Source organism: Giraffa tippelskirchi, chromosome 7, assembly GCF_054371585.1.
Source record: "Giraffa tippelskirchi isolate mGirTip1 chromosome 7, T2T-mGirTip1v1.2.pri, whole genome shotgun sequence".
NCBI lineage: Eukaryota > Metazoa > Chordata > Mammalia > Artiodactyla > Giraffidae > Giraffa > Giraffa tippelskirchi.
Window position 1 is genome coordinate 145,067,969 of NC_137281.1, and position 23,512 is coordinate 145,091,480.

General features: G+C 36.2%; 1 protein-coding gene across 2 annotated transcripts in view; it reads left to right on the plus strand.

Moving 5' to 3' along the window:
- Positions 1-2,431: 2,431 nt before the first annotated feature.
- DNAL1 (dynein axonemal light chain 1) overlaps positions 2,432-23,512 on the plus strand; it is a 39,706-nt gene continuing 18,625 nt past the window's right edge. Inside the window, exons 1-4 of one of the 2 annotated variants that reach the window (XM_081509048.1) lie at positions 2,432-2,461; positions 9,642-9,680; positions 13,243-13,352; positions 16,013-16,068. In XM_081509048.1, the coding sequence (XP_081365174.1) occupies positions 2,459-2,461; positions 9,642-9,680; positions 13,243-13,352; positions 16,013-16,068 (208 nt within the window). In that variant the 5' untranslated portion in view covers positions 2,432-2,458. Of the gene's footprint in view, positions 2,519-9,641; positions 9,681-13,242; positions 13,353-16,012; positions 16,069-23,512 lie in introns of both variants that reach the window. The other variant, XM_081509050.1, reaches the window with a different exon arrangement.

A 23,512-nucleotide genomic window follows, 5' to 3' on the forward strand; every position in this document is an offset into this window, starting at 1 on the left:
AGGTTGAGAAAACCACCTTGTAAAAGCACTACCTTAATATGTACACTCTACAACTTGCTTCTAGATGTGAGAATTTAGCAACGGTCTCTGGCACCGGAATTTTTAGGCCTCTTAGTTTGGTTTGTATCCTAATGTTCTTGTTTCTTCTTCTGTACTTACATAGATTTATTTGGCACTTTTAACTGGAATAACACAGAAGTATATATCAGAAAGAGTAGGAGGCAATTGGCTGGGAAATTCTCCTAAAGTGGTGGCTGAATAACATAATCTCCAGTAGGGGTGTTGGAAGAGAAATAGCAGACCAACATTAGGAGGATATTAATTTGACATTTTACTACCTTTCCACCCATACTGTTCACTTTATATTACACCTTCATTAGACCTTTAAAGTAATTTAAACCTTGTTTAATTACGGATTTTGGTCAGTAATTTTGACTGAATCTTAAGTTTATTGAGAGTCAAAGGGCCTTTTAAAGCTTAATGTCTTTTTTTTTAATGAAGTATTATACTTTTATAACTGGAAACCTGCAGAACCTTTTTTTAGATTTACCAGGACTTAAGACTTCAAACCAAATCATTTCCATTTCTTTGGTGCTAGTTTTCATAATTTTTTTCCCATTTCCTAGTAATTTCCTCATGGATGGGGGGTTGGAATATAAAACTATTTGTATATATGCAGCTTTAAAGTAGCCTGTTGTCTGGCAGAAAACTCGGACATAGATCACAGCAAGATCCTCTGTGACTCACCTCCTAGAGTAATGGAAATAAAAACAAAAATAAACAAATGGGGCCTAATTAAACTTAAAAGCTTTTGCACAACGAAGGAAACTACAAGCAAGGTGAAAACAGCCCTCAGAATGGGAGAAAGTAATAGTAAATGAAACAACTGACAAAGAATTAAGCTCCAAAATATAGAAGCAATTCAATACCAGAAAAATGAACAGCCCAATCAAAAGCAGCAAAAGACCTAAACAGACATTTCTCCAAAGACATACAGATGGCTAATAAACACATGGAAAGATGCTCAACATCACTCATTATTAGAGAAAATGCAAATCAAAACCACAATGAGATATCATCTCACTCCAGTCAGTATGCTGCTGCTGCTGGTACTGCTAAGTCGCTTCAGTCGTGTCTGACTCTGTGCGACCCCATAGACAGCAGCCGCCGAATAGACAGCAGCTGCCGTCCCTGGGATTCTCCAGGCAAGAACACTGGAGTGGGTTGCCATTTCCTTCTCCAACGTATGAAAGTGAAAACTGAAAGTGAAGTCGCTCAGTCGTGTCCGACTCGTCGCGATCCCACAGACTGCAGCCTACCAGGCGCCTCGGTCCATGGGCTTTTCCAGGCAAGAGTACTGGAGTGGGGTGCCAGTGCCTTCTCCACCAGTCAGTATGGCCATCATCAAAAAGCCTACAAACAATAAATGCTGGAGAGGGTGGTTGCATTCCCATCAACAGCATCAAATGCTGTTGATGGGAATGCAAACTGGTACAGCCACTATGGCGAACAGTGTGGAGATTCCTTAAAAAACTGGGAATAGAATTGCCATATGACCCAGCAATCCCACAGAATTAAATACCTGTACCCTCAATGTTCATTTCAGCACTATTTACAACAGCGATACGGAAGCAACCTAGATGTCCATCAGCAGATGAATGGATAAAGAAGTTGTGGTACACATACACAATGGACTATTACTCAGCTATAAAAAGGTATGCATTTGAGTCAGTTCTAATGAGGTGGATGAAACTATAACCTATTATACAGAGTGAAGTCAGGAAGAGAAAAACAAATACTGTATATTAACATATATATATATGGAATTTAGAAAGACGCTACTGGCAATCCTACATGCAGGGCAGCAAAGGAGACACAGATGTAAAGAACAGGCTTTTGGACTCAGTGGGAGAAGGCAAGGGTGGGATGATTTGAGAGAATAGCATTGAAATATGTACATTACAATACGGAAAAGGGATGGCCAGTGAAAGTTCAATGCACAAAGCAGAGTACCCAAAACCAGTCCTCTAGGACAACCCAGAGGCGTAGGGTGGGGGCGGGGGAGTGAGAGGGGTGGAGTGGGGTGGGGACGGGCTGGGTGAAACTGCTACAGGGAGGTTTAAAAGCTTTAAAGCTAAACCTACGTCACTCCAGATTAGCCTGAAATTACTTTCACAAAAGAAAAAGCTATCTCCCCACCTCTCTACGAGGTTAAGCTCCCGAGCTCCCTAAGTCATTCTCAGCTGCGCTGCAGTCCCCGGGAAGCGAGCGCTGCCGAGCCAGACGACTCGGGCGAGCGCTCGCACGGTCCCACAATGCCCCGCTCGCGCCACCATGAAGGCGGAGAGAAAAGACGGCTGCCCGTGTAGGGAATCCGAGGCGAGCTCCGAGAAGTGCGCATGCGCACTGACCCCGGCAGACCCTAGCAACCAGAGCAGTGACAGTAGCAACCGCCGGAATGGTAAGTACCCTCTAGGCCTCGCAGCCAAAGCTCCGAGTAGATTGGAAGTGGAAAAGGGTAACTGTGGAGGGTTGAGGGTTGGGGAGGTCCTCGAACACCGGAAGGGAGCGGGTAGCGGATGCTTGCTCAGTGGATTCAGAGGCCTGGGGCGAAAGAGAAGCCTTGGCATTGGGTTGTCCGGGGGTGAGGGCGGCCTGGGCAGAGAAAAGGCAGGGCAAAGAGCAGAAAATTCTCGAAAAAGAGCGGATTAGAGTGGGACAAGTGATGGAAGGGAGAGTGTGAATAAGGATATCTTTTTTAATATAAGTAATTTACCCCCACCCCCACCCCCAAGCGAGATGGAGGGTGGGGTTGGTTAAGAGAGATTGTGTGTAACACTGATTGCGGCAATGTTTATAAACCTGTGATATGCCCATGTTGCACGCTGAACGACTCTCAGTTCAGTTGTTAGTGACATTGTAAAACCCTCTCTGATAGAACATATTAAGATAGTGTTTCTCAAATTTAAGTATGCATAAGTATGATTTTGGACTAAACTGGAGTGCTGATTATGAATTTTTAACATAAGTGGGGGTTTTCAGAAATGTGCATGTCAAGTGACTCTAAAATTAGAGAGCTCCCCCTGACACTTTGAGAAATATTAATCTCTTAGGTTTGAAATCTGTCGGTGGTCTATCCAATCAAATCTTTTTATGAAGTAATGATTTTTACCTAGTGATGCTCCTCATTTCCTACTTAAAGTGAGCACTGTCTTGCTTACATACTTGGTAGATCCAACTAGTAGTTTAGGTTGTTGGCTGGTTAAAGACCCAACCAAAGCTATTTAGCAAAGTATGTGATTGTCCTGCCTAATGCAAATATTTATTGTTGCTGCTGCTGCTAAGTCGCTTCAGTCGTGTCCTACTCTGTGCGACCCCATAGACGGCAGCCCACCAGGCTCCGCTGTCCCTGGGATTCTCCAGGGAAGAACACTGGAGTGGGTTGCCATTGCCTTCTCCATATTTATTGTTGTTCAGTTGCTAAATCGTGTCTTACTTTTTGCAATCCCATGGATGGCAGCAGGCCAGACTTCCCTGTCCTTCATTATCTCCGGAGTTTGCTCAAACTCATGCCATCGAGTCCATGATGCTATCTAACTGTCTTATCCTCTGCTACCTCCTTCTTTTGTCTTCAGTCTTTCCCAGTGTCAGGGTCTTTTCCAATGAGAAATATTTATAAAGAATAAGTTTAACTAGTTTTCTGCTATAGAAGTGAGCAGAAATTGAACCCTGGAAATTCAAATGATGAGGAAAACATGCCTGCCCTCAGCCACCAGGTTAAATGCTACTCTTAAAAATAGTTTTCCCTTCTGCATTTCTTACTATCTTCCACAGGCATTTAACTGAAAAAAAGGAAAGTTTAAAAATTCTGGAACATAGATTTATATTCAGATGAAGAAATAACTGGCCTTAAATAATTCTGGAAATAGGAACCATAAGAATTATTGAAAATCTTCAAATAGAGAATCAGAACTAGTAATCAAGTGAAGCTTGCTGAAGCTGCAAGCTTGTAGTTTTGGGGCCCTCTAGCAATACTGTCCCACGTAGTTTTTTATTTAATAAAATTAGCTTATAGTGTCTTAAAAACGATCATGTTTTACACCAAAATGCAGATTTCTGGCTTCTCTGAAAAATCAGAAATACCATATTTTACTATCAGACACATCTTTTTTCCTATTTTTGTATTACTGAAATATATCATGATGTGATATAATTGGGAGCATATTTTCTTTCCTGATGGTACATAAAGTAAGGGTGTTACTTTCAATTAACGAGAGTTTTCATATTTGAAGAAATGCGATATTAGGGTAACTCTGGTCCCAAGTCCCACCTGCCAGTGGTTTTCTAGAACCAAATAGTGGTTATCCTCTTTACACAGCCAGCTTTACCCATTAATGATGTCCATTTGTTATTTAGACATTTCAGGTTTTAACTCCTGCTACCTATAGGGAAACTAGTCACTTTATAGACCAATTTATAGGTAACTTGATTGCTTCCAACTTGAAAGTGTTCCTATAAGTGTCTTTTTTTGGATCCATCCATGGATTTCTCTAGGACTTCCTTAGTGACTCAGTGGTAAAGAATACGCCCGCCAAACAGGAGACATGGGTTTGATCCTTGGGTTGGGAAGATCCCCTGGAGAAGGAAATGGCAATCCACTCCAGCATTCTTGCCTGGGAAATCCCAGGGACAGAGGAGCCTGGCAGGCTACAGTCCATGAGGTTGTAAAGAGTCGGACATGACTTAATCACTAAAACAACAACAACAAGGATTTCCCTGGAAAATATACCCAGGAGTGAGATTGTGGGATCGTAGGATCTCTGCATACTTAATTTCCCTAGGCACTGTCAGATTGGGTTCCAGAGCAGCTATACTATTTCTTACTTCCTTGAGTGATGCATGAAAGTTTCTATTTCTCTACATTCTCACCAATTTTCTGATTTGCCTATATGAGGATGTATTTTAGTATCCCTTTGTTTTATTGCATTTCTCTGATTTTCAGTGAGTTCAAATATCTCATTGTTAGTCGTCATCTAGATTTCAGTTTCTGTAAATTTTCTGTATATATTTTTTGCCAACTTCTCCCTTTTTTCAATTTGGTTTTTAATTTCAAAAGTTCCTTGTATATTCCACATGTTAGTCCTTTGTTGTTTTATTTTGAAAATATCTCTCAATTTTTCTAACATCTCAACAGTGTTCTGCATTTGCTGTACTCCATCTATTTTAGTATTTATTAGTTTATTCTATTGCATTTTCTACACAGCTGATCATCTACATATAGTTTTATTTTTTAGTGTAATATTGATAAAGATCTTTTGTACCATATTAAACAGTAGCAGTGATAGGAGACAGGCATCCTTGATGTGTCTGGGATCTTAAAGAGAATACTATTTTCTTTTCTATTGAAGTATAGTTGATTTACAATGTTGTGTTGTTTTCTGGTATATAGCAAAGTGATTCAGTTACACATGTTTATAAATATATATTCTTTTTCATATTCTTTTCCATTATAGTTTATTTCAAAACATTGAATATAGTTCCCTGTGCTAAACAGGGACCTTGTTGTTTATCTGTTTTATAAATAGTAGTGTGTATATGTTCCTCCCAAATTGCTAATTTATCCCTCCTCCATTTTTTCCCTTTCATAACCATAAGTTTATTTTCTATGTCTGTGAGTCTACCTCTGTTTTATAAATAAGTTAATTTGTAACTTTTTTTTAGATTCCACATATAAGTGATATCATATGATATTTGTCTTTCTCTGTCTGGCTTACTTCACTTAGTATGATAATCTCTAGGTCCATCCATATTGCTGCAAATGGCTTTATTTCATTCTTTTATGGATGAGTAGTATTCCATTGTACATATATATATATACCACATTTTCTTTATCCGTTCATCTATCAATGGACATTTAGCCATGTCTTGGCTATTGTAAAATAGTGCTTCAATGAACATTGGAATGCATATATCTTTTTAAATTATGGTTTTCTCCAGATATATGCCCAGGAGTAGGACTGCTATATCATATAGTAGTTTTCTTTCTAGTTTTTTTAAGGAACTTCCATTCCATTTTCTGTACTGGCTGCACCAATTTACATTCCCACCAAAAGGGCAGGAGTGTTCTCTTTTCTCCACACCCTTGCCAACATTTATTATTTGTGGACTTAAATTTAAAATTGTTTTTGTTGAAGTATAGTTGATGGTTTTGAAATTAGGATGCCGGAGAAGATTCTTAAGAGTCCCTTGCACTTTGAGAACATCAAACCAGTCAATCCTAAAGGAAATCAACCCTGAATATTCATTGGAAGGACTGTTGCTAAAGCTCCAATACTCTGGCCACCTGATATGAAGAGCCAGTTCATTGGAGAAGACCCTGATGCTGGGAAAGATTGAAGGCAAAACAAACTCCAAGAGATAGTGGATGACAGAGGAGCCAGGCATGCTGCAGTCTGGGGTCACCAAGAGTCAGACACAACTTAGCAACTGAGTAACAATGTCAACAACAACAACATAGTTGATTTACAGTGTTGTGTTAGTTTCAGGTGACAGCAAAGTGAATCAGTATAGACTTTGTAATGATGGCTCTTCTGACCCGTGTGAGGTGATACCTCATTGTAGTTTTGATTTGCATTTCTCTAATAATTAGTGATGTTGACCATCTTTCATGTGCCTGTTGGCCATCTTTGGATGTCTTCTTTGGAAAAATGTCTGTTTAGGTTTTCTGCTCATTTTATCAGTGGGTTGTTTGTTTGTTTCTTACCATACCATGCAGCATGTGGGATCCTGTTTCCCAACTGGGGGTTGACTATGCCCCCTGTAGTGGGAGCATGGAGTCTTAAGCGCTAGACCACCAGGGAAGTCTCTGAGTTATTTTTTGTTACTGAGTTATATGAGCTGTTTGTGTATTTTGGAAATTAAGTCCTTCATCGGTCACATCATTTACAAATATTTCCTTCCAGCCCACAGGTTGTTTTGTTTATGGTGGTTTTGCTGTGCAAAACTTTTGAGTTTGATTAGGCCCCATTTGTTTATTTTTGCTTTTATTTCTATTACCTTTTTTACCTATGTTGTCTTCTAGGAGTTTGAGGATACTTGAATGTTACCTTCCCAATTTGGCCCACCTTGACCACCTTATTTAAAATAAATATCCACCATACACATATCCACACATCCTGATACTCTTTACCGAGCTCAGCCTTTTCTTTTTCCTTAGTAATTATCACCTTCTAATATACTATATAACTTATCTATTTATTTATTGTATCAGTTACCATCAGTCTCCCAGCAGTAGATGTAGATTCCCATAAGGGAGGAATCTTTGTTTTGTTCATTGATGTATCTGAGGCAAGTGGAAGAATGTTCGGTATATAGGAGGTAATCAGTGAATATTTGCTCAAATGAATGAATATATTCATTAAGCTGGTATTGGTTAGAGCTTTTTGATATAAATAAATGCATGCGTGCATGCTAAGTTGCTTCAGTCGTGTCTGACTCTCTGCAACCTATGAACCGTAGCCTGCTAGGCTTCTCTGTCCATGGGATTCTCCAGGCAAAAATACTGGAGTGGGTTGCCATTTCCTTCTCCATTTTGATATATAGCTTTTATCAAATAAGGAATTTTGCTTTAACCCTTAGTTAAAAGCTTTAATATCAGAGGTAGAACTTTCTCAACTGCTCTTTTTGCACTTACTGAAATAAATGTAATTTCCCCCTTTTAATCCATTTATAAATGGTTTACATTTGTAATAGATTTTTCTGTTGTTATACAAACTTTATGCCCCTGGCATAAGCCATTTTTGATCATGATCATTATACATCATTGGCTTTGGAAATCTAATATTGTGCATCTAAGATTTTTCAAATCTGTTCTGAGAAGTAAAGAGGGCCCCTTATTTGGTTATGGCATCAAGATTATCCTAGTCTCATAAAATAAGTTGGCAGCTTTCCCTCTTTTTCTTTCTGGTTTCTGAAACAACTTGCATAACAAGGAATATCTGCTCCTTGAGAGGTTGATAGAACTTATTTGTAATTTATGTAGATTTAGGGCTTTAGGGGAGGAGGGTGTGGGTAAATTTCTTTGATTATATTTTTAATTTTCAAATAGTTATTGGTCTATTCATATTTTCTGATTCTTCTTGTGAGTTTTGGCATTTTTGTTTTTTTCTAGAAATGTATACTTTAGATTTTCAAACTTATTGCCATATATTTGCTTATAATATTTTATTTTAAAAATCTCTGTGGTATCTGTGTCATCTCTCCTTATTTATTCTATATTTTTAATTGTATATCTCTCGTTTTTGCTCAGTCAGGCTTGCCAGAAACTTAAGAACCAGCTTTTAGTTTTGTTCATCTTTTTTTCCTCTCATTCTGTTTTTCATTGATTTCTTCCTTTCTATTTCCTTCTGCCTTCATAATGTACTTTTCCAAATATTGTGAATGCTTAATTTATTTGTTTTCTATCTCTTGCTTTCTCTTATTTTTTAAAACTTATTTTATTCAAGTATAGTTGATATGCAATGTTGTGTTTACTCTTGCTAAACAGCAAAGTGATTCAGTTATACATATATATATATTCCTTTTCATATCATTTTCCATTATGGTTTATCACAGAATATTGAGTATAGTTCCCTGTTCTCTTATTTTTAAATTAATGTATTTTAAGCATAAATTTCCTTTTAAGTGATATATTCCTCAAATTTTTACATTCTTTGTCTTTAATTTTATTATTTTACTTAAATTAATAGTTTTATTTTTAACTTGTGTTATTTATTAGTGCATCTTTACTTCAGAGCCATAATTCCTTTTGTTATTGTTTAGGGTTCTCTCTTTTATAAAATGAGCTCCAGCAATGATTCAAAGGATGTCTTCCTTTTCTTAACCTTTAAAGTTTTTAATATCATATTAAATTGAATCTAAGATACTATTGATTATAAAGTACAACATTATTTTATCTTCTTCTAAGAAAGAAAAGTAATGATTAATGTTGTTGTACACCAGGAACCAACACAACCATGTAAAGCAATTATCTTCCAATTAAAAAATAAAAAAATAAGAAAAATAAGAAATTGGAATTAAACTGTGACATAATTTCCTATCACTTAGAAATTTTATTTTTTATTTATTGACAGAGTTATTTTAAATGTATTTAGGCATATAGATTTTTATCATGTGTTATCCTTTGATAAACATGAAAATGAATATATATGGTATGTGTATTAAATAAGATGGTTAATATTTTTCTAAATCTTCATCAGTGCCACCTAGCTGCAGCAATTATAAATTTTTCCTGGCTGTAAGATGTATCCAAACTTCAAAGATATTAAAATGTAAAGGAAGATATAAATCTTAGAATAATGAAATAAGATATATTTTAATATCAGTGTTGACAGTTCTGTTTTTTGTAAACCACGTGAAAGTAAAGCATATGACATGATACATTATGATTTCATTAATTTCTCTGAGAGGTGTTTAAGTAAGTATTTCTGATTTTAGGAAATTAAAATATTCTCTTTTCATATAAAGTCTCAAAAAAAGAAATCTTTTTAATGGTAGATGCCAGGGCTAATAATTGTTGTATGAAAATTGAGTCAACAAATCACACCAATAAAGATAACCTTGTTTTTTTTCCTCTTTTTTAGGCGAAAGCAACAACAATCAAAGAAGCCCTAGCCAGATGGGTGAGTTTATGAGTTCTTACTTCTAAAAACCATATTAGGATAATTTTTGGACAGTTATTTAAATCTGACCCTTCAATACAAGGGATCTTTTGGTATTGAAACTGTTTAGTTATCTTGATGGTGTTAGTGGATACATGAGCCTACACAGGTGATAAAACTATATAGACTTAATACACACATGCAGACACATTCACACTCACATGTACAAATGAGTACAAGTAAAATTGGGAAAATCTGATTAAAATTAGTGGATTGTATCAATATCAATATCTTAGTTGTGATACTATAATTTTGAAAAATGTTACCATTAAGGGAAGCTGGGCAAAGTGTATAAAGGCTCTTTCTGTACTATTTCTTATAACTGCACATGACTCTTCAAATATAGCAATAAAAATTTCAGTTAAAAAGTCTGACAATTGGAAAATTTAAATCTGGAAAGGCTAATTTGTCTGTTACTGTGATAGCTGAAATCTCTATGTTCTTTTTCAACTTTATCATTATTAAACCACATATCATTTTTAAGTGATAGAGTGATATGTGCTATGGATTATCTAGGTTTTAGATAAATGATGGTTTTAGCCTCTTGGAGGTTAGAACAGAGACAGTCAATGTGAACAAATGAAAATCATGCATAGACAAATGGAAAAACCTCAGATAAAAATTCTAAAATGATATCAACATGACTGATCGTCAGGGAAATACAGATCAAAACCCCAAAGAGATATCACTTTATACCTGTTAAAATGACTGTCATCAAAAATATGAAAGAAAAGTGTTGGTGAGGATGTGGAAAAAAGGGAACCCTTTTGCACTTTGGTGGGAATGTAAGTTGGTATAGTGTTATGGTGGAGTGGTTAATATAAACACTGTGGAGATTCCTCAAAAATTAAAAGTAGAACTACCATATGATCCAGGAGTCCCACTTCTGGATGTATATCTGAAGGAAATGAAATCACTATCTCAAAGAGATATCTTTATCCCCAGGTTCATTGCAGCATTATTCAGAATAGCCAAGACATGAAAACAACCTAAATGGCTATCAGTGGATGAATGGATAAAGAAAATGTGTATTTGTGTACAATGGAATATTACTCAGCCATAAAAAGAAGAAAGTCCTGCCATTTGTGACAACATGGAAGGACCTTGAGTACATTATGCTAAATGATGTAGTCAGATAGGTAAAGACGATTTGAGGTTTTTTCATTTCTGATCTCACTTATATGTGAAATCTAAAAAAGCCAACTCATAGAAACAGATTACAATGGTGGTTACCAAAGTTGAGGAATGGAGGAAATGGGGAAAATTTGGTTAAAGGGTAGAAGCTTCCAGTTATAAGATCAATAAGTTCTGGGAATCTGTGTATAGCATAGTTAATAATACTGTATTATATACTCAAAAGTTGCTAAGAGAGTAATCTTAAATGTTCTCAACACACAAAAAGTTTATTGTATGGGGTGCTGGATGTGTTAACCTTATTCTGGTAATCATCTTGCAATATGTACATATATCAAAGTATCACATTGCATACCTTAAACATAAATAATGTTATATGTCAATTATATCTCAATAAATCTGTATAAAAAGTAGTGATAATTTTGTACTGTATAGAAATATTGAATCACTGTGTTGTACACCAGGAACTAACATAGCACTGTAAGTAAATTATGTTTCAACAAACAGACAAATTCCTAGAAAAAGACACTAGATTTGTGGTAACCAGAGGCAAGGGGTAGGGATAGGGGAAATTGGATGAAGATAGTCAATAGGTATAAGCTTCCAGTTACAAGATAAGTAAGTACTCGGGATGCAGTGTACAAATAATTAATATAATTAACGTTGATCCCATCACATCATGGCAAATAGATGTGGGAAAGTGAAAACAGTGACAGATTTTATTTTCTTGGGCTCCAAAATCACTTCGGACAGTGATTGTAACCTTGAAATTAAAAGATGCTTGCTCCTTGGAAGAAAAGCTATGACAAATCTAGATAGCGTATTAAAAAGTGGAGACATCACTTTGCCAACAAAGGTCCATATAATCAAAGCTATGGTTTTTCCAGTAGTCATGTATGGATGTGAGAGTTGGACCATAAAGAAGGCTGAATACCAAAGAACTGATGCTTTTGAATTGTGGTGCTGAAGAAGATGCTTGAGAATCCCTTGAACTGCAAGGAGATCAAACCAGTCAGTCCTACAGGAAATCACCCTTCCTGTTCACTGGAAGGATAATGAAATATTTGAATTCTTGTTTTTAGTGCTTATAAGTTTCTTTATACCCTAATTGCAATTTAAAAATTCCTTTCTGTTTAGCTAGTGAAAAATCTGTTTTGTTTCATAAAAAAAGTATGGAGTAGGCTTAGTATTCAATACAGTTTCCTTGAAGCAGATATTAGGATAATATAATAATATTTAAATTAACAAATGGTTAATAACACTTGGTTTATAATAACAAGTGGTTGGCCATTTGGTTTGGTTTGTATGTTTTATTTCTAGATTATATTATGGCTATAAGTCTTTAAGATTATTTGAAGATATCATGCTCATTCTTACTCTCATTAACACAACATTTATTAAAGATGTCAGTCTCCCATCTCCTAACCTATGGCACACAAAAAAATACTGAGTGGATGTGTATTAGATGTCTTTCAACTGATTATATATTTTCTATTATTGATGTGTTATGATTTGATTTAAAAAAAAAAAAGCCTCTTTTGTGTCTTATATCACACTAGTTATAGAAAACATGAGTTTGAGCATACTCCGGGAGATAGTGAAGGACAGGGAAGCCTGGAGTGCTGCAGTCCATGGGGTCACAAAGGGTCAGACACAACTTAGCTACTAAACAACAACAATAGAAAACATAGGAAAGCAACAAAAACGGTCCCTGAGCTGCAGTATCTTCCTGTTTTGTTGGAGAGATAGAACTAAGTATTGAGGTACTTAGGAAATATTATTACGCAGCATATCCTGGTAATTAAAATTTAAATTGTATTAGGTACTGAAATTAAACTGTAACATAGAATGTAGTAGTAAGTTATTATAGAACAAATAAATTTGACCTTAGCTTTGTCATAAAGAGAATACCTTCCCAAATTCTTGGTATTTGGTGGTTGTAACTCAGACTAAATTGTATATAGGAATAGAAAGATGAGATGACAAAAACAGCTGGTCTTATAGATCTAAATCTGATACTTAAGAAAAGTTTGTTTAGGGACAAGGAATCCTTCCCAGGAAAATGTTTTAGTTGTTGTGTTTTATTTTTGTTTATGAATTGATAGACTCTTAAAAGATTTAAAAAACTACAGAAATAAAAGTGATTTTCTTTCCTCTTTCCCGTTTGGCTGAGACCTGACAGGGAATTATCTGAATCAGCCATGTACAAGCTAGTTATCAGGTTCAGTAAGTAAATGTTGTCAATAAGTGTTCTGTCAAGAATGTACAGAATTACTGAATTTTAATAGCTATTTTGTAATAAATATTGAAAAGCCTTGAGAAAATCTGGCCTTTTTAGTTCCACATTATGATCTGGGATTATTTTCTTCCACATTAATTTTTATTATAGGAAGAGAAAACCAGCCAGAAGCCATCTGAAGCCAGAGAGATAAAGCTGTATGCCCAGATTCCCCCTATAGAGAAGATGGATGCATCCTTGTCCACACTTTCTAACTGCGAGTAAGTGCTTGTCTTTTTTCATCCTTTCTAGTATTGCTGTTAAGTTTCCCTTCCTTTTCTAAATACACAGACTAAAAAAATCTATTTATTTTCTTGGTTTTCTTTTCCCTTCCTCCCTCCTTTCCTTCCTGTGATATTCCCTTTGGCAAGGCCAAACATAAAACGTTATTGGTTTATAGGGTCATTAATAGAGTAGTCCTAAACTATCCTGTATCATATTTTTTTTACAGTATGAATTTTTTTGGTTGTGCTGGGTCTTTGTTGCAGTGCATAGGCTCTTGGTTGCAGCACAGAGGATTGTCTCTAGTTTTGGTGCACAGGCTTAATTCCCCCATGGTTCTTAGTTCCCCGACCAGGGATCGCACCTGTGTCCCCTGCATTAGAAGGTGGATTCTTTACATAAATTTCCTTGTCTCTTAGGAGAAGCTAAATAACACAATAAAACTATTTCTCTGTCATAAAATCTAGTAGTTTCTCTTGTAAAATTATCCATCAAAGTCAATACTATACTTACTCAGAAGCATAAAAGTTACCGCTTTTGAAAAATTTCTCAAATTATGAAAATACATTGTAAAACATCTAGAAAATATTAAAAACACAAAGAAAAGGAAATATCAACCAAAATTGCACCAGGTTTTGAGTTACCAGGGTTAGCATTTTTTTAAATTTCATTTTATTATTATTGTTATTGGTTGCTCCGCACGGCATGTAAGATCTTAGTTCCCTGACCAGGGATCGAACCCATGCAATGGAAGCATGAAGTCTTAACTACTGGACCACCAGAGAAGTCCTAACATTCTCTGTAGAGCCTTCTAATTTTTTTTTTCTCATTGGCACTAAGTTACACTTACTTGTAATCCTATTTCCCAAGACTTTAAGTATCAGATCTATGTTTATTATTTTAACTGATTTCCTGAATATTCTGCATACTTTTTAGCAGGGTTCTGTGACTAATTTGAGGCAATTATACCATGACACCTTGTAACCATGCTCTTAAGCTGCAATGTCTTGTTAGGGCTATAGAATGTTATAGAATCACTTGGGGTTCTTTGTGATATCTTCATCCTGTATTTTCCTCAGTGTGGTTCCCTGACTACCTACCTAAGAACCAACTTGTGCAGCAGATAAGCCCCACTTCAAATTTATAGAAAAAGAATCTACTGATGAAACTAGGTATCTGCATTTACAATAAGCAATCTGAATGACTCTTAAGCACATATTTGTGAACACATGCATTAGACTAATGTCTATCTTTGGAATTAAAGGGAAAAGCAAACATAATTTAGTTATTGTATGCAGCTTGTCCCATGTGATGAGAACACAGTGTATTACATAAAAATCCACCTTAAATGTGTTTTTTGGCTTCAAAATCATGATTTCAAAGAGCATTATTTCAAAGAGGTCAAATATCTTTTTATCAAACCTTGAGAAGCTTCTATACCTCACACCAAAGTACCCTAGAAACTGCTTGCGAGTCATCCTGTTCATATTTTTGCTGACAATCTTTGGGCAGGTTGCCTATACAATTACAGAATTATTCCCCAACTAAATTCCCACTTTTCCACTCCATTTTTAACTTTCACTGGTAATTCTTGGGAGTGGGGAATGACTAGAAAATACACACATATGACCAATAATTTACAGTGTACAGTAATTGCTTTTACTGTTTTAAGCAAAAAAAAAAAGAATAATTCCTCTTCATATCAAATTAGAAGGATAAGATCACATGTTCTAGGGTCAGTTTTGGGGGGGTTTAAATTTGGATCTGCTACTTTCTGGCTGTGTAATATTAGGCAAATTGCTTAACATCTTTGTGTCTCAGTTTCCTCATTTATAAAATATGGTTACCAATATGTAGTTCATAGGATCATTCTGATGGTTAAAACAGTTAATACATGTAAAGTATTTAGAAGAATACTAGGCACACATGAAGTGTTCAATAAAATTAGCTTTTATTATATCCTTTGCATGAAGTTTACTAAGATATTAAACATTTTTGTCAAGAGAAGATTAATAGTGTGTAATTATGCTCCCTTTGAAATTTTGTTTTTATACAATTAAAGTATATATAGGGAAAAATATAGAAAATATATATATAAACTGGTGAAAGTATTTCTCTCTGGGGGAATGTCTGGGGTGGTTAGGATTACGTGACTTTTTATAATATACATATCATGGACATTTTCCAAAGTTGGTCTGTATGGCCCAATCTTGTTTGTTTTAGTGGCAGCATAGTATTTTGTTATCTGTATTCCTCAGCTGATGGGTGTTTATAAATTTTTTCCCCATTTTTTTGCTATTATAATAATACAATAAACAGTTTAATTCATATATATTTGGCATTAGTATTTCCATAGGATATGTTCCTAGAAATGAATTACTGGGTCAAAGAAAACATGCATTTAAAAAATTTAATAGAAAACACCAAATTGTCCACAAAAAGGTTTTTTTAATTTTATACAGTGAATGTTTATTAACTTTTGTAATCAGGGAAAAAGTATGAAGATTTCAAAATGAAAGAATGCATGCCATGTCTGAGAGGGGAAAAAAGGATTCAGTGTGAAAACGAAATGTCTGAGAGCACTTGAGGAATAATTTCTGTTATACTATTAACTTTTTTTCTTATTAATTCAAATATTCTTTTTTTTTTTCTCTTTTAGGAAGCTCTCACTGTCTACAAACTGCATTGAAAAAATTGCAAACCTGAATGGCTTAAGTAAGTGATCCACAGTAACAGATGGTTCTAGGATTTTTTTAGTTATTTGGAATAAACATTCCAGAGACACTGCATAATCCTAGAAGCTGGCACCTGTTTCAACCATAGTAATTGTCAGATGATAGAAAGAATATATAAACTATGTGTCTTGTTTGACTATCCAAAGAAAATTAGAGATAACATGAAACCTGAATAGTTTAAAGACATTTTAAAGCTTGTAGAGTTAGAATTGAAGTATCTTAACTAGAAAATCAAGTTTTTATTATCTGTTTTTGTCCAGATTTCTCTTGTATTTCATACTTGCTATATTTAAACTTTTGTTCCTCACATCCTTGTTTTTCCTATGCTCCTTATCTTTTTTAGTGGCATTGACTTCTTCCCAGTTGTCAAGGTTCCTTATGCAAGTTGCCTCTGGGCTGCAAGCACTTAAAGCTTCAGAAATTTATTTCCTCACAATTCTAGAGGCCAGAAGTCTGAAATCAGTTTCACTGGGCCAATATCAATGTTTTAAGAGGGCTACAGTTTCTCTGGAGGCTTTAGGGGAGAATCTTTTCCTTGCCTTTTCTGGGTTCTAATGACTGCCGCATTTCTTGGCTTGTGACTGTGTCACTCCAGTATCTGCCTCTGTGATCATATTTCCTTCTACTGTTTTGTCTCTGTCATATCTTTTTCTGTCACCCTCTTATAAGGACACACATGATTGCATTTAGGAAACACTTGGATAATCAAGGATATTTTCCCTATCTTAAGATTCCTAACTTACTCTTATCTGCAAAATATTTTTTCCCATATATGGTAACATTCACATCCAGGGATTAGGATGTAGATATCTTTTGGTGAGCCATCATTTATCTTATAATATTTCCCCTTTATTTACCTCAAGCCCTACATCCAGGTTCATCACTGAGTCCTGTTAAATTTATTCTTTGAAAGAGCTCTCAAATAATTTGTTGCGTTTCCATTTCCAGGAGCTACAGCTTTAATTTAGACCCTCATCATTTCCCCCTTAGGTCATCTTTTTCAAACGTTTTTTACCACTTCCCACAATAAGAAATACATTTGAATTAATAACTCAGTACATATGTTCATAGGGCTTCCCAGGTGGCTCAGTGGTAAAGAATCCGTCTGCCAATGCAGGAGAAGTGACTTTAATCCCTGGGTTGAGAACGTCCACTGAAGGAGAAAATGGCAACCCTCTCCCATATTGGTTGGAAAATCCCATGGACAGAGGAGCCTGGTGGGCTACAGTCCATGGAGTAGCAAAGAGTCAGACACGACTTAGTGACCATGCACGCACATACATAAATATACATATCAAATATACACATACTCATATGAACTGGATTAAAATTTGTAAAACAGTATTTACCCTTATAGCATAGGTTCCATTATTAAAAATTTTTAGTGTGATTTCATGGTTTTTTAAATGTTTGTCACAATCCACTAAGGTTTTTTCTGTTTGTTTTATTGGAGTATAGTTGATTCACAATGTTATGTTACTTTCAGGTGTACAGAAAAGTGATTCAGTTATACATGTGCATATATTCATTCTTTTTTAGATTCTTTTCTCATGTAGGTTATCACAGGATATTGAGTAGGTTTTCCTGTTATTAATACATAGTAGGTCCTTGCTGACAACCCATTAAGTTGATTTCACATGATCCACAATTTGAAAAAACACTGCCTTACAACTTTTGTGATGGCCACCCAATTGATCTCTGTGTCTCCTATCTTTCTGCTCTTCAGTTAACCTTCAGCACTGACACCAGAGTTTTCTTTGTGAAAATATTGTTCTATTTATCATTCCTCCAGACCAGAGACCTTTAATGACTCCCCTTTGCCTGCTGCTGCTGCTGCTAAGTCGCTTCAGTCGTGTCCGACTCTGTGCGACCCCATAGACGGCAGCCCACCAGTCTCCCCCATCCCTGGGACTCTCCAGGCAAGAATACTGAAGTGGGTTGCCATTTCCTTCTCCAGTGCATGAAAGTGAAAAGTGAAAGTGGACTCCTAGTGACCCCATGGACTGCAGCCTACCAGGCTCCTCTGTCCATGGGATTTTCCAAGCAAGAATACTAGAGTGGGTTGCCATTGCCTTCTCTGCCCCTTTGCCTGCTGCTGCTGCTGCTAAGTCGCTTCAGTCGTGCCCGACTCTGTGCGACCCCATAGACAGCAGCCCACCAGGCTCCGCCGTCCCTGGGATTCTCCAGGCAAGAATACTGGAGTGGGTTGCCATTGCCTTCCCCGCCCCTTTGCCTAGTAAAGGCCAGATGCCTTAAAGTTGCATTCAGAGTCATTTAAAAGCTTGTAACATCCTCTTTACACCCAAATATGTCATTCTTTTTTATGACGTTGTGCACTTGTTAATGCAGTGCTTTTCATTGAGAACAGCCCCTTCCTGTAACAGGAAAACCCTACAAGAAACAAAATTAACATTAAGAATGCAAAGTTTAAATGTTATTTAGAGGAAAATCTCTAAAGACTTCTCTAATTTCCGTTATCATAATTACTCTTTCTTGGAAACATTTATAACAGTCTACCTTGGATTATAATCCAGAAAGTGAAGAGGAACTAAAGAGCCTCTTGATGAAGGTGAAAAAGCTGGCTTGAAACTCAACATTCAAAAAATAAAGATCATGGCATCTGGTCCTATCACTTCATGTCAAATAGATGGGGTAAATGTGCAAACAGTGTCAGATTTCATTTTCTTGGGCTCCAATATCAATGTGGACTGCAGCCATGAAACTAAAAGACACTTGCTCCTTGAAAAAAGCTATGACAAACCTAGACAGTGTATTAAAAAGCAGAGACATCACTTTGCCAACAAAGATCCATATAGTCAAAGCTATGGTTTTTGCAGGAGTCATGTATGGATGTGAGAGTTGGACCATAAAGAAGATTGAGCACCAAAGAATTGATGCTTTCTAACTGTGGTGTTGGAGAAGACTCTTGAGAGTCCCTTGGAGTGCAAGGAGATCAAACCAGTCAGTCCTAAAGGAAATCAACCCTGAATATTCATTGGAAGGACTGGTGCTGAAGCTGAAGCTCCAGTACTTTGGCCACCTAATGCATAGAACTGACTCATTGGAAAATACCCTGATGCTGGGAAAGATTGAGGGCAGGAGGAGAAGGGGTCGACAGAGGATGAGATGGTTGGATGCCATCACAACAAAATGGACATGAGTTTGAGCAGACTCAGGGAGATAGTGAAGGACAGGGAAGCCTTACATGCTGCAGTTCATGGATCGCAAAGAGTCAGACACGACTTAGCAACTGAACAACAGCTTCAAATATTTATTTTGAAGATTAAATGAGTCAGTGTGTATAAAGTGCTTAGAATAGTGCCTGGTGCATATAAATGCTCAAGAAATAGTAGCTGTTATTATAGTTAGGGGTATGTTCTGTCTCTTTAGATAATGAGCCCCTTAGGGCAAGCACCATATTTTATTAATCTTTTAATCTTCTATTCCTAATCTCCGTTTCCCCATGCCCCTGCCTAGTACCTTACTCAAAGTTGCATTCAGTATTTATATAGTGCTGGAGAGGAAGTGTTTACTATTAGAGTTGTATTTAAAATGATTCAGTCTATTCCAGTTTTCACTGACTCATTAAACAATTTGAGGTATTTCATTTTCTTCTCTTTCAGTTTCTTTGTAATTGAAATAACTTGCTTACATGAGGCTGAATTGATAACATTTACCAGTATGAACAACATGCTTTTCTTTCATAAAAACATGACTCTAACATATGAAATTGGGTAAACTTCTATAAAGGGCTGGTAACTCGTATTCTCTTTGATCACTTGGTAATGACTCTCAGGAAAATCACGTTAAAAAGAGTTCCAGAAATTTAGTGGAAAAGAGTACCTTGATCAATTATTGATGTCTAATGTAGACATGGAAAGAGAGAGGATAGGTGTTTGTATCATGTATTTGCTATACTAGACACATCTCACTTTAGTTCTGCTTGTAACAAATGGTATTTCTGCAGTCTACAGAGAATACACTTTGTGACTATGAAGCAAAATGAAGCCAACTGATCCATATAAAATACTGAATATATGACTCTAGCTTGCCTCCTACCCCTTTCCTTTCATGAGCACTATGTCTTACCTACTATGCTAATATGAGAAGATCTGAAATAAACAAGTATTGCTATTTAACAGGGGGGTTTTAAGGCAGATTAACCCTAACAGCTGTGATGAGAAAATGGTATGACATGAGTACGTTCACACTGAGGCTGAAAAGCTGTACAATATGAATAATACTCTCATTTAAAGATTAGAAAGTAAATATTGGTGTTAAAACAGTATACTCCTTCAGTTTACTAAATAAATAAATATAACTTTACGATAATGTTTTGATTTTCCTCAAGACCTAAAAAGTGTTTTCCATATAGTCGTGTTCTACTTATGCAGCATATAAAAATATGGAAAATATGTAATTGTGTAATGTTAGAACAGTTAATCTATTAACTTTGATATCATAATTTACCTCCCTGGACAGCAATAAATAAGATCCTTTTAGCCCTCTCATTGCCATTTCATGTGCATTTTTTAGAAAGAGTTGTATGTATTAAGCTAGATATTATCTTTGAAAGATCTGCATGTATCTGTTATCTCTGATCTGAGGTCATTTCTCAATTCTTATCTTAGTTGACCTAAGTGCATTTTGACATGATGATTTCTTTTTCTTTGCAGCAATTTCTTTATTGGGTTTCTAGGATACTATACCCTTTTGATTTCCTCCTGCCTTTCTGGCTGCTTCCTCCCAGTCTCATGTCCTCAAAATTTTTAATGTTGGGATATCCCCGGCCTCAGTTCTTGAATCTTTTTTCTGTCTTTACCTACTCCACATTCTCATCCAGTTCATGGCTTTACCATCTGTATGCTGATGGTTCCCAAATTTATAGCTCAAGTCCATACATCTCCTCTGAACTCCAGCCTTACACATTCAGTTGCCCGACATTTCCATTGAATGTCTACTGGACATTTCATACTTAACAGGTTCAAAACTGAGTCCTGCTATCCTTCCCCAGCCTTTGTTAACCCAGCTTCTTGTGTGTCTGTATCAGGCAGCAACAACTGCATTCTTCTAGCTGCTCAGGCCAAATTCCTTGGTAATTTCTTCTCTCCTCTGTTACATTCCCTATAAGGCCTGTTTTTTTTTCTAATTTCATTTCCTATTACTCTCGTCTCAATTCTCTCAGCTAGGTTGTATTTTGTGAATACTTCTGCTATGGTCCTGCTATGAAGCCTTTGCAGCTAAAGTTCCCTGTGCATGTTTTTCCTCCAGATAGCCTCATGTCTACCTGCTTCACTTCCTTTGAGTCTTTACTTCGAAGTCACCTTCTATCTAACATGTTGGATGCTTCTACCCCCTGCTGTTTCATTCCTTTTGCCTGGTTTTCTTTCTGCTTTATACTTGTCATTATCTAATGCACTTAATTGTTTTGCTTACTGTCTGCCAGAAATTAGCTCCATGACAACAAGAATTTGAATCTGTATTATTCACTGTTACATTGCAAGTGCTTATAGCTATGCGTGGCACATAGTAGATGCTCAATAATTATGTATTGAATGAATAACTTTTTGAATAAAGTTTTTATTCTGTGTTAAATAGAAAAAGATAGCTTTAAAGAATAATTGATTATGTGATTTTCTTATATATTTAATTTCCACATATTTATAGTTACATGTAAAGTATATTAGTTTACTAGGGCTGCCATAACAAATCCCACAGACTGGATGACTTACACAACAGAAATTTATTTTCTCATAGTTGTACAGGTTAGAAGTCCAAAATCAAGGTGTAGGTACAATTGATTTCTTCTGAAGCCTCTCTCCTTGGCTTGTGTATAGCCATCTTTTCCCTTTGTCTTTGTTTCTGTCTGTTTTCTAATCTCCTCTCTTATAAGGGCACCAGTCATACTGGATTTTACCTAAAATGTCATCTTACTTTAATTACCTCTTTAAAGGTTCTATCAACAAATAGAGTCACATTCTGAGGTACTTAGGGTTAGGACCTCAACATATGGATTTGTGGGGGACAATTCAGCCAATAACATGGGGTTTTATTTCAACTATTTTGCAAGAATTAGATCGCTTATAAAATATTAATACCTTGTTCTGAAAATTAAATGTTTCTCATCAGATAATTTGAAAATTTTATTAAATTAAATAAATTAAAACCAAAGCTTATATAACTATAAATGCCTGATACCTATACACACATACATCATTTATTGTATACTTACTATGGATTAGGCATTATGTGAATATTTTATAGACAATTATCTCATTTAGTCCTTATATTCCTATAAGATAGAGCCTATGCTTCCTCATTTTACATAAAAGAAAATTGAGTTTCTGAGAGATTTGGTTACTTCCTTGGAGAGCTTGGATTGGATTTTGTTCTTAACCTAGGGACCTAAAGGAAGCAGAAGATATTAAGAAGAGGTGGCAAGAATACACAGAAGAACTGCACAGAAAAGATCTTCACGACCTAGATAATCACAATGGTGTGATTACTCACCTAGTGCCAGACATCCTTGAATATGGAGTCAAGTGGGCCTTAGGAAGCATCACTACAAACAAAGCTGGTGGAGGTGAAGAAATTCCAGTTGAGCTATTTTCAAATCTTGAAAGATGATGCTGTGAAAGTGCTGCACTCAATATGCCAGCAAATATGGAAAACTCAGCAGTGGCCACAGGACTGGAAAAGGTCAGTTTTCATTCCAATCCCAAAGAAAGGCAATGCCAAAGAATGGTCAAACTACTGCACAACTGCACTCATCTCACACGCTAGTAAAGTAATGCTCAAAATTCTCCAGGCCAGGCTTCAGCAATATGTGAACCATGAACTTCCAGATGTTCAAGCTGGTTTTAGAAAAGGCAGAGGAACCAGAGATCAAACTGCCAACATCCGATGGATCATTGAAAAAGCAAAAGAGTTCCAGAGAAACATCTATTTCTGCTTTATTGACTATGCCAAAGCCTTTGACTGTGTGGATTGCTATAAACTGTGGAAAATTCTGAAAGATATGGGAATACCAGACCACCTGACCTGCCTCTTGAGAAACCTGTATGCAGGTCAGGAAGCAACAGTTAGAACTGGACATGGAACAACAGACTGGTTCCAAATAGGAAAAGGAGTACATCAAGGCTGTATATTGTCACTCTGCTTATTTAACTTATATGCAGAGTACATCATGAGAAACGCTGGGCTGGAAGAAACACAAGCTGGAATCAAGATTGCCGAGAGAAATATCAATAACCTCAGATATGCAGATGACACCACCCTTATGGCAGAAAGTGAAGAAGAACTAAAGAGCCTCTTGATGAAGGTGAAAGAGGAGAGTGAAAAAGTTGGCTTAAAGCTCAACATTCAGAAAACTAAGATCATGGCATCCAGTCCCATCACTTCATGGCAAATAGATGAGGAAACAG